Raw genomic sequence first — 11168 nt, 5'->3', positions numbered from 1 at the left:
ATCAACCAGGATGATTCACAGCACAAAGGGAACTGTCACTCCTACGAGAGGACTGGTGGGTGTACTGGCCAGGTTCTGGTGTGTCTGCGCACAGGGTACAGACCGTGTCCCCTGTGGAGTGGGAGCTCTGACAGACTTCTGACAAACGAGGATTCCTGGCTCTCTCAACAGTAGCAATCACCAAATCCTCAGGTGACTGCTGCCCTAGGGGAAGGTCCTGCCCACAGTCTGAGAGAGCACAGTGGAACCGTCATAGGGACAGACGGCCAATGTCCAGGGATGGAATCTCCACTAAGCACTGTCCCACCCAGTGAGCATCTATGTGCCCAACGGTGAGGCCACCGTTCTTACCTATTCCTCTATAATGATATAGAAGACAATTACAGTCCATAGTGGTCACTTTGCGTGAGGGAAAACAGGCTCACAGGAGTGGTGGGACCTCAGACAGATGATATAATTTATGAGAGGAAGATCAGGGATTCAAACCCAGGTGAGACTCCCTGCCTGCTTTCATCCCCTCCTGCGTAACCTTGAATCCAGCTCTTCCTGCCTATCATACAAAGTAGCGGGGTCAGGCTTCCACTGTACAACAGCGCTCAGTTAAATTCAGAGTCCCAAGGGTCACATCTGGTATTTGCAAGTTGGGAGGCCCACACATGGAATTTGCATATAATTTGCATAATGGGTGCATCTGGCTTGCATGTGTCTACGTTGAGACCCCATCAGCACCGCACAATGCTGACAACGTTTGTAAGCCATTCTCACTCCAGGCATTTCAGAGTCCAGGTTCCACGATTTCTGAACTCTCCCTGGTCCTCACGCCTAGGCTACACACGCTCTGGGTTCTGAACGACTGGAAAGCGCCACTGTGAGCTGTAGCCCCTGAGACTTGTGTAACTCTGACAGTCGCCCTTTTTGATGGTGCTTGTATAATCCAAATGGGTTATGACGGGCTTCGAGAGAGCAGAGCTGGACAAAGAACCTTGTTACAGGAAGTTTTAGCAGAGAGGTTCAGGTGTGCCTGCATAGGAAGGAGAGATTGGGAACAGCGGTAAGCATGGATGATGGTCTGAGTGGAGTCTAGAACCCACGCCTTGCTGTAGGTGCCTCCGCACTTGGCTTAGGGGAGCACAGGCTGCGCCTCTCTCTCCCAGCAGCAGGGGCTCATCTGCAGCCAGGAGGGCTCCTGCCAGAAAGCTGGTGGAGTCCAGAGCATTCTATTTCTGTCTCTTTTGGAAGAGCTATATTCTATAAACTGTGGCTTTCAGCGATCGTAGGTGATGATCTCTGGATAAACAAGGAGCCACATACCCTGGGTGAGACAGAGGAGGCTAGAAAGAGGAGAGGGACTCGCTTCTCAGGAGGGTTTGGGGGGCACAGAAGGGGTGGATCCCAAAGCATCCAGCCTGTCAAGCATCGGGGCCCCAGGCTCACAGCACCAGCTGAGTAAGCCCAGCTCTTTGTGTCCTCCAAGATCCGCTCTCTCCTGCCTCCGTCTTCAATGCTTGGTTCATCCTGCTAGCATCCTTGGCTATGCCTGTTACCGGGGCTATCATGAAGGGCGCTGCGTGTGACTCTGTGGAGTGTGCATGTATCCATGAGACAGTGCAGCTAGCTAAGGTGCCTGTGTGTGCTGTGTGAGCGGAAACCATGCGTCCGTGTATGGTGCCTCTGGAGCCTTCATCCAGGTGGAGACACTCCCATCTGAGTCAGGGAGGACATGACTGTCTGCCTCCCTCTCCTGCCTCTGGCCTCCCTAGGTTTCCTGTCTGGCAAATGCAAAGTGGCCTCATCATCTACAGGAAGACCCCAGTCTCTGGCTGTATCCAGCCAAGCCCCTGAGCATCTCTCTGTGCTGATGTCCTCCTCCTCCATTGGGATGGGGCCCAGGCCCTGGCTCCCCAAACTGTTCCAATTAAAGGAGCCTGTTTTTGATGTCAGCCACCTGGGAAGGGGAAGTTAAGTCCCATCTGTCCTTCTAGCCCCCTGCTACATGGACATTTTCAAGTTCAAACAGGGTCCAGCCTCCTTCCTGTGCGTTGTGGGCCCCACATCTGGGGCTGGGGAAGGGAGTGAGAGGAAGGGGTGGGACCCGTTGGAAAAGGATCACAGCTTCTGGGCTGGGGGAGTTTTCTCCCAGAGCCAGCTAAATGGTGCTGCCAAGCAGTCAGAATGCAGCCGGGTGAGGAGCTGGGCTCTATTCATTTGCCCCTGGGATGAAAAGCAGGACGTCCATGGCTTCAAGCTCATGGGTACCCTGTCCTTGCAAAATGGCTGCTAACATCTCTGGTAAACGTGAGGCTCTGGGTGCATCTGGAGTTGCCTGAGCCACTCAAGCTAGATCAAATGGTAGGTTATTAGAAGCAGATCGAGGAAGCCATGGCTTGTCACCAAGTGGCTATGTTTTCTAAGCACTGCAGCCTCCTCTCTAGGCGTCTATCCTCTCTTCCTTCTAACTAGTACAGAGCTGTGACCATAGCATGCCCTGGTGTGTCTCCTCACCTCCAAAAGCTCCCTGCAGGGGCTTGAATGGAGCCCCATCCTGCTAAAATTTAGTTCCACCAGAACCCCAGATTGTGACCTTATTTGGAAATAGGGTCTTTGAAGATATATTTACTTGAGATGCGGCTGTTCAATAGTCACTGTCCTTATAAGAACACAAGACCACGGAAGAGGGTCGTGTGACGACCAAGAGAAGGGCATGTGAATGCCAAAGCAGAGATGAGAGTGCTGTGGACATGAGCCAGAGGTTTCTCAGAGCCACCAGAAGCTTAAGAGGCAAGGAAGGATCCCTCCTTAGAGGAATGACCCACATATTACTTTGATTCTGGGCATTGAGCCTCTAGAGATAGAGAACAATAAACTGCTGTCCTTCCTAAGCAGTTTTCATTAAATTTATTATCTTATTCTGTGTGTTCGGTGTTTTGGCTGGAAGTGTGTCTGGGTACCACCATGTGTGCCTAGTACTGGAGGAGGCCAGAAGAGAGAACATTGGGTCCTCTGGAACTGGACTTACAGACATGTTTGAACAACCATACCAGTTCTGGGAATCAAACCTAGGTCCTCTGGAAGAGGTGTCCCAGACACCAAGCCATCTCTCCAGCCCCATACATTGCTGTCATTTCTCAGCCACTTGATTTGTTAGTTATGATGACAAACCTAGAAACTAAAACACTCAGACCTTACAGGGGATTCCAGTCACCTGTGTCCTACCATTACCCGATTTGGGGGAGAAGGACCACCAGAAAGCCTTAGGTCAGGTATGAGCCTTGAGGGCCAGGTGGAGAGGGCAGGGCCTAGATGTGGTTTCAGAATGGCTCTTCCCAACATCCTTGATGCCATCCCCTTCAAACATGCTTATTCACACCTCAAAGTTACTCTCACAAAACTATCCCACGTGTATGGTTATTTTGCCCGCATGTGTGTAATGCACCACAGGCATGCCTGCTGTCCAGGGAGGCCAGAAGAGGGTGCCAGGTCCTCTGGTAGCACATCAAGTGCTCTTTAATGCTGACCCATCCTTCCAGCCCTTCAAAGTTACTTTAGAAAGAAAGGAAGTGGGGTTGGGGATTTAGCTCAGTGGTAGAGCACTTGCCTAGCAAGCACAAGGCCCTGGGTTCAGTCCTCAGCTTCAGAAGAAAAAAAAGGAGGGAAGGGAGGGAGGGAAGGAGGAGAGGAGAGGAGAGAGAGAGAGAGAGAGAGAGAGAGAGAGAGAGAGAGAGAGAGCGAGCGCAAGATTGCAAGCTCTTGTAACCCCAGTGCTGGTGTGATAGAATTGAGATCACTGGGGCTTACTGGACCAGTTTACTGGCCAGCCAGCCTAGCCTACTTGACAAGGCGATGGTACCTGGGAAACATTACCTGAGGTTGGACTCTGGCCCCATGTGCATGTGAACACATCTGAATGAACCCCACCACACACACAAACCAAAGAGGGGTGGGACAGGGACCAACAAGCAGGCCCGGTATTCCCTTGGTGCAGATTCAGAGGGCTGTGGGGTCCTGTGGGAATGAGACAAGGCAAGAAAGAAGTTGTCCTCTTGACTGACAGAAAGGCTTCCTGCAGGGTAGGTGGACATTTAACAAGATGATGTCCGATAAGGATGACTGTATAGATGAACTCTTAGGTTACAGAGTCCCGTTCAGGAATGCAAAATGCAGGAAGCCCAGCTTACGGTGGTTTCTTATGAGGGTGTCCTAGCAATATTCTTTGACTAGAAGCTAATAATAAACCAGTCACCAGACTGTGGCCCACCTAATTAAAAACTTTTATTGGAGACACACGCGCGCAGGGATCGGGTGGGGATGAGAGGGGTTGGAGAGGTAATAGGTACGGGGTACAGCTCTTAACAGAAGCAGACAACGCTGGCCTATCAGCGTTGAACTCAGACAGGCAACCTGATTACCCTACCCGGTATGCAAAAGTTGGTGTGAAGGGAAATTTGCAGTAATCAGATCTCCTGGGGCACCCATAGACAGTGGCCAGTCTGAACCTTCTTGCAGGAAGGTGGCTGGGAAAAGGTTTCCAGGTGTGCCTGAATACATGTTCACCTCGGGTTTGGGGCCTGGAGTGCGGTACCCATACACTAGACTTTAAAGTCTGAAGTGTCTTGCTAGATAGCGAGTCTTAGGGATCCCAGCAGGGAGGCCAGGCCTGCCTCCAGGTTTCGCTGCTTCTTAACCGGGTACCCTAAGAGTACCCAGGGGCTGCGCGTGTTTGGGAAGCCTCCTGGAATTTAGCGCCCTGCATCCCGCCTGTTTCTTAACCTCGTGTTTGCACGCGGCCCTTCGGGCGTCAGCTTGGAGCTGGGGCCGGGGGCTGGCGACGGGGAGGGGGCTGGCGGAGCTCGCGGCGCGGCCCCAAGTTTATGCTAATCCGTGCAGAGCCCGCCTCCTGCCTCCCCTGCGCGGCCCCAGCTGCGAGTAGCCCGGGCCACTCGGCGGGACGCAGCGGCCGCACAGCTCCAGGCGGCCGAACAAGCGCGCTCCGGGGGTCGCGAGAGGCATTAGGAGCCGGGCGGGCGAGCGGAGGATCCCCTGCGGGAGGCACCCCGAGGGGCCGAGTGACGACCGAGAGCGATGGGCCGCCGTCTCCTCGTGTGGCTGTGCGCCGTCGCGGCGCTGCTCTCGGGGGCGCAGGCCAAGGGCACCTCGCTCTTCGCACGGCCCGCGCAGCCCGGCGCCTCCCGCTACAGCCTCTACACCACCGGATGGCGTCCGCGGCTGCGTCCGGGGCCGCACAAGTAAGCGCGGGGCCGGGCCGCGGCGGGAACGCGAGGGGGGCTCCGGCGTGGCGCGCCGCCACTCCCACCTGCCGGGACCCGCGCGGAGGCATCGAGACCAGGGTGCCCCAGCCACCGACGGGGCGGTTCCCCCGACACCATCCTTTGCGCGGGCAGGCGCCCCGCCATCCAGGAGGCTGCGGGGTTGGCGAAGAACAAGTCAGTCAAGGGGGCCTGGCGCGGCGGCTGGGATCCTGGCAGTGCCCGTGGAAACCTTTCCAGCGAAGTAACATTTTCCAGCTGCGCTGTGAGCAAACTCCAGGCGCAGCGGACCAGGTGGAGGGAGAGGAGGAAGGGCTGTCCGCGCCTGGAACACGCGGGGCTCCCCCAAGCCAATGCCTTCTGTCTCTCCTCTGCCTTGCGTGGTTGTAGACAGAGCCATGCCTACCGTAGGTAGTTGCTCCTCTCCTCCTAAGGTCTGGTCCCAATAACCCTGCGGGAGCCCTAAGGTGGGTGTGATGCAGAGCTGGTGAGGACTTGTGGGTCCTCGGCTTGTACTGTAGAACGGACAGACTTCCACAGTGGTTTATACCAGAATCTGAATTCCAAGCGAATGTCAGATCTTTAAGGCAAGTGCCCAGCCCACAACTACACTCCGTGAGCCCAGGAGCATCAGAGCAGGCTTCCTCTAAGAGAAGGAAGGCACAAGCACTGGTCTTGGGAGCAAGGAAATGGCAAAGTCTAGGCTAGAGAGCTTTTTCACAGGAGGAAGGAGAAAAGCCCGATTAAAAGGAAGCCACGAAGTTGTGCTCTCAGAAACCTTGAAGGCCAGGATGAGGAGTTAAGAACGAGTGAAGGAGCTGGGGGATGGGAAAGAAGGCCGAGTGGTTGAGGGAGAAGCTGAGGCGGCCTTCTCAAAGTGTTGGTAGGCACCCAATCTTCTGGTTCAATTGAGCCGCCCATCAAGGACACAGGCTCAGTTCAGAAGATACGGAGGCAAAGGTCCAAGGTTCCATGGAACAAGAATAAATAGAAAAAGATATGGGGGAACTCCCGAGACCGACAGGTGGGAGCACCGGCCAAATCTTCCAGAGGTGCTGTTTTCCCTTCCAGGTCTCTCTGTGCCTATGTGGTACATAGGAATGTGACCTGCGTCCTACAAGAAGGAGCAGAGAGCTTTGTGAAGGCTGAGTACCGGAATTGTGGTTGGGGGCCCAACTGCCCCTCAACAGTCAGGTGAGTACATCCCAGGGTGTTGCCTTCAGCTGGGAACAGAACCATTTCTGCAAAGGCGCTGTAGTACCCCGGGCTTCAAAGGACCTATCTGAGCCACAGTGCTTGCTAGAGCAGACCAGGATCCCTGAAAGAGGCCATGAAAGACCCCCAAATTTTGAACTTGCAACAGATCCTCCCCCATAGAGACAAGAACAGACTTAGTTTGGGGCCCAGAAACCTCAGGGATACAAGAGGGAGGCTTGGCTAGAAGATGACAGAAACAGAGTAGAGGGAAAGAAAGGAAAGGTTGATCCTGCAGGGGTCTGGACCAGGAGAAGGTGGAAGCCAGAGGTTCTAGTATAGATCAGACAGGCCGCCCGGGACACAAGATATAGTTGAGTCTGCATTTGGAGAGTTTAAATGTGTGTGTCTGAGAACAGACCCGTGTCCCATTGTGACAGTGAGTGAACAGGAACACGGCTGATCAGGTAAAGGAGGTGTTTCTGGTGAGCTGTGCCTGCTCCTTTGGCCTTCCCTTCCTGCTCACAATCAGAAGTGCCCTCACGCCAGCCTCTGAGCAGAGTTCAGCTCCCTGACTAAGCTCGAGAGGGGTGGTAAGAGGGAAAGGAAGCCAGCAAGGGCCGAGAGTATCCCGTGGCAGTGAAAGGGGCTGCCAGCCCAGCCCTGGTGAGATATTTCTTCTACAGATCGAGAGCTGAAAGCTTTGCTAGGATTCTGAGGGGCTCCATTAGAGCCAGAATGGAATTTCTCTTGGCAGATGGGGACCTGGTAGTCTTGGGAAGATTGGGGTTAAATCTCTGCTAGCTTTCTCTTGAAGCAAGCGGTATGGTGGGACTTCCCTATGTGTCCTTCAAGACCAGGGCTCAGAGCCTCTGTAAGGAAGGCCTGCTCTACGGCACGGTTTTGCCACTTTAAGGGTCAGAAAGGGAAATTCCTAGGAGTGGGGACATCCAAGGATTGTCTGGGGCACCAGCACCGGGGGACAGGAGTACAAGACTGTTCCCTTGACCTCACTGATCCAGGTACCGCACAGTGTTCAGACCCAGATACAAGATCGGTTACAAGGCTGTGACAGACCTGGCCTGGCGCTGCTGCCCTGGTCTTACTGGGGAAGGCTGCCCAGAACACCTCGAAGACCACGGAGCCACCCCACCACACCAGGAGCCAGAGCCTCAGATTCCCTTGGGGCAACTGGGCCCAGGTCCCAGGCCTTCTCCTTACAGCAGAGAGGCCCCGCACCCCCGTGGTGAGTCTGTCCATGGATGTCCTCTGGGGAGGGTTGGGTTCCATGGGTTTAGTGGCAGGGTGGGTGGGGATGGGGTAAGGGATGCAGGCTGGCTAAGCTCTCGTAGAGTTCCGTGTGGCATCTCCTGTGGGCCGTGACTGTAAAGCCCCAGCCATCCTCACCCAGACTCCGTCTTAAAGGTGAGGGAGCTGTGTCCAGGGATGAGAATAAGATGTTGGAGGGCCAGGCCTTCGATGCTCCTGGGCTCTTTCTTCCTCCTTAGGAAGAAAGGGCCCAGGACTGTTTGGTGAGCAGCTAGAACAGCTGGAGGGCGGTGTTCGGCGCCTGTCACAAGCATATGGCACTCTGAGTGGATTGGCGGCCAGCCACGAGGATCCCGATAGGATTACTGGTGACCCCAGGACTCCTGTTGTACCTGTAGGCTTTGGGGTCATCCCTGAGGGGCTTGCGGACCCAGAAGGCAGAGGCAGAGGACCACGCATCCCTCCTCTGAGTGAAATCCTGAGCAAGGTCACAGAGGTGAGCAACACATTACAGACCAAGGTGCAGCTGTTAGATGAGGTCCGTGGGCTGGCCCTGGGGCATGAGGCTCACCTGCAGCGACTACGGGAAGCCCCACCGTCCCCACTGACCTCCTTGGCACTGCTGGAGGAGTACGTGGACCAGCGGCTGCAGCGACTCTGGGGGAGCCTGCTGGATGGCTTCGAGCAGAAGCTGCAAGGTGTCCAGAGTGAGTGTGACCTTCGGATGCAAGAGGTGCGGCAGCAGTGTGAAGAGGGCCAGGCAGCCAGCCAGCGCCTGCATCAGAGCCTCGATGGCCGGGAGCTGGCCTTGCGTCGGGAGCTCTCACAGCTGGGTACTCAGCTGCAGGGCCTAACTCTGACCGGTGGGGGTACCTGTTGTAGCCAACTGGCTTTGATCAGCGCCCGTGTGGACAGCCTTGAGAGGAACCTGCAGGCTGTCACTGAGACCCAAGGGGGCCCCAGCACCCTGGCCGCAGACGAGCTTGCACGCCTCTCTGCAGCTATGCTCCAGGGAGGCGTGGACGGGCTGCTTGAAGGTCTCGAGACTATCAATAGGACAGAGAATGGAGCAAGGGGCTGCTGTCTGAGAATGGAGATGGGGGGCTGGGGTGTTGGTGGCTTTGGGTCCACCCTGGAAGAGCGAGTGCAGAGCCTAGAGGAGCGACTGGCAACTCTGACTGGAGAGCTAAAACCCAAGGGCGCCATCCCAGACAGATCAGTGCGGCCGCTTGTTCACTCGGAACTAGCTGTGCTGGAACAACGGCTGGTGTCCCTGGAGACCTCATGCACCCCAAGTACCACCACAGCCATCCTGGACAACCTTGTGGCAGAAGTGAAGGCCTGGCAGAGCCGGAGCGAAGCCCTCCTACACCAGGTGGCCCGTCACACTGCTCTGCTCCAACAGCTCAATGGCACAGTAGCTGAAGTCCAGGGGCAGCTGGCAGAAGGGACAGGCAGCTCACTCCAAGGTGAGATCACTCTGTTGAAGGTTAACCTGAACTCAGTGAGCAAGTCACTCACAGGCCTCAGCGACTCTGTCAGCCAGTACTCTGATGCCTTCTTGGCCGCCAACACATCCCTGGATGAGCGAGAACGGAGGGTGGAAGCCGAGGTCCATGCCATCCAGGAACAAGTGAGCAGCCAGGGCTCAAGGCTTCAGGCTGGCCACAGGCAGGTCCTGAACCTGCGAGGGGAGCTGGAACAACTCAAGGCTGGTGTGGCCAATGTGGCCGGAGGGTTGAGCCGCTGCCGGGACACAGCCCAGGAACTCCAGCATACAGTGAGCCACTTTGACCAGAGGGTGGCCCAGGTGGAAGGAGCCTATGAGAGGCTGGGCCTGTTAGCCGCCCACCTGAACAGTTTACCTACTGAACAGCTGAGGTCCAGGGAGGGCCTGTGGGGCCACATAGACAAGCTGAACCACACGTTGGCCCAGCACACGCAGGACATTGCCCGGCTCCGGGATGACCTGTTGGACTGCAGAGCCCAGCTGGCTGAGGTGAGGCCAGGGCGAGCTGACTAGGATATAAGCGGCACAGAAATCTAAAGCCCAGATCCCCACCAACCCTGGGAATATCATCCCAGAGACCAGCCCTACCCGGAAGTACCTACCAGCCCTCCCTGGCTGCCAGAGGCCACTGGATGAATGGCCTTGGTCCAGCTCAGCATGACTGTTTCGGCCATCGAAAGTCACCCTTGGCGCTGCAGCCTGAACAATTAGGGTTGACAGTCAAGGTGAGCTACACGGGGTGCTGTCTCAAGAGTCAAGGCAAGGACGCCATGCCTGAAGACAAAGTTGGGCTTCTGAGGTGAAACGCTGTGTTGTCTGCACTTCCTCTTGATGCAGACACAGTGGCGTTTGCCGCTGCGCAGTTTCCAGGCCAAGTCTCAGACAAGCCTGTCCACTGTTCCCCTGACTAACCAGGGGCCAGTCACTGCACTCAGAGGTATCTCTTCCCTTGTCCCTGGGCTTCCATCCTGAGACATCTGGAGGAGGTTTCTACGGGAAGATGATACCCACTGGACCTATCTGGCAGTGCTATTCATAGGTGCTATTTCTGAACTAAAGACCGGAGGCCACCTGAGGTTTCCAAATCCCCACACATTCTTCAGAACAGAACAAAAGCCCAGCGGCCCAGCCAAGAGCGCTCCATATTCCTTTTGATCTTGCCTCATAATGTGAGTGTAGGCAGCTGTAGGATCCCAAAGAAAAGAAGGGATCCAGACCATGTTTGAAGACCCCACCCCAAATGTCTTTTCTCTTTGATTTCACAAGTACACCCCCGGGGTCCTCTCCAGTTAGAGGAAAGTCTTTCCCCACCACCCAGGTCAGTACCTCTTGCCAAGGGTAGCCTTAGAGTCTGTTGAGGCAGACCCCAAGCAAGGGGCTGGAACTGGATGAAAAGGAGGGCTAACGCCTTGCTTTTAAACCTCCACACAGAACCCCAGCCTTGCCAGGAGCCTCACAAACTGGAGAGAAGCTGGGGTGGGAAGCCATTAAAGAATGGCTGGAAAGCACACATGCTTAGGGACTGACCATTTCTGCTGAGGCTCCTGGCCTCGGTTTCCCCCAATGCACCCCAGACCTCCCGTGCTGTCTGTTTCTCCCACCACCCTGCATTCTGGCTTGTGACCATTCAGTGTTTACCCTCCACTCTGATGTGGGTTGGAAAACAGGTTGAAGATTAAATCTTTTAACCGGTTTAAAGGTGCTTTCTTCACTAATGGCACTGGGAGGGAAAGTTACTGTCATTCTGTGTCCCGCTGTGCCTTGGATCGTGGCTCGCTCAACCAGCTGGCCACTAGACTTGGCTGCAGAAGCCAGTGCAGGAGGGTCAGCAAAAGTCATCTGCTGTAGCCAGGATTGGGCTAAGCCCTCAAGAAGGGGCTGAAACCAACAGGGCCAGGCAGGAGCCATACTCCATGAGCCCTTCTATGACC

At 55.5% G+C, this 11168-nt stretch overlaps 1 protein-coding gene across 2 annotated transcripts; it reads left to right on the top strand.

The window, feature by feature from the left end:
• The first annotated feature begins 4934 nt into the window (after positions 1–4934).
• On the top strand, positions 4935–10935 carry Emilin3 (elastin microfibril interfacer 3). Of its 2 annotated transcripts, none has more exon segments than NM_001109901.2 (4): positions 4935–5243; positions 6336–6458; positions 7481–7704; positions 7967–9750. In NM_001109901.2, coding segments are annotated over 4 exon segments (2295 nt in total). In that variant the 5' UTR covers positions 4935–5079.
• The last annotated feature ends 233 nt before the right edge of the window (positions 10936–11168 follow it).

Source organism: Rattus norvegicus, chromosome 3, assembly GCF_021556685.1.
Source record: "Rattus norvegicus strain SHRSP/BbbUtx chromosome 3, alternate assembly SHRSP_T2T, whole genome shotgun sequence".
NCBI lineage: Eukaryota > Metazoa > Chordata > Mammalia > Rodentia > Muridae > Rattus > Rattus norvegicus.
This window is presented reverse-complemented; position numbering and strand designations above follow the sequence as displayed.

Excerpts from the sequence above, each read along its gene's own strand:
- Emilin3 (XM_087653449.1), top strand. The coding sequence starts at position 5,080 with ATGGGCCGCCGTCTCCTCGTGTGGCTGTGCGCCGTCGCGGCGCTGCTC. Across the intron at positions 5,244-6,335 it reads CTGCGTCCGGGGCCGCACAA|GTCTCTCTGTGCCTATGTGG; the intron begins GTAAGCGCGGGG and ends TTTCCCTTCCAG. Across the intron at positions 6,459-7,480 it reads AACTGCCCCTCAACAGTCAG|GTACCGCACAGTGTTCAGAC; the intron begins GTGAGTACATCC and ends TCACTGATCCAG.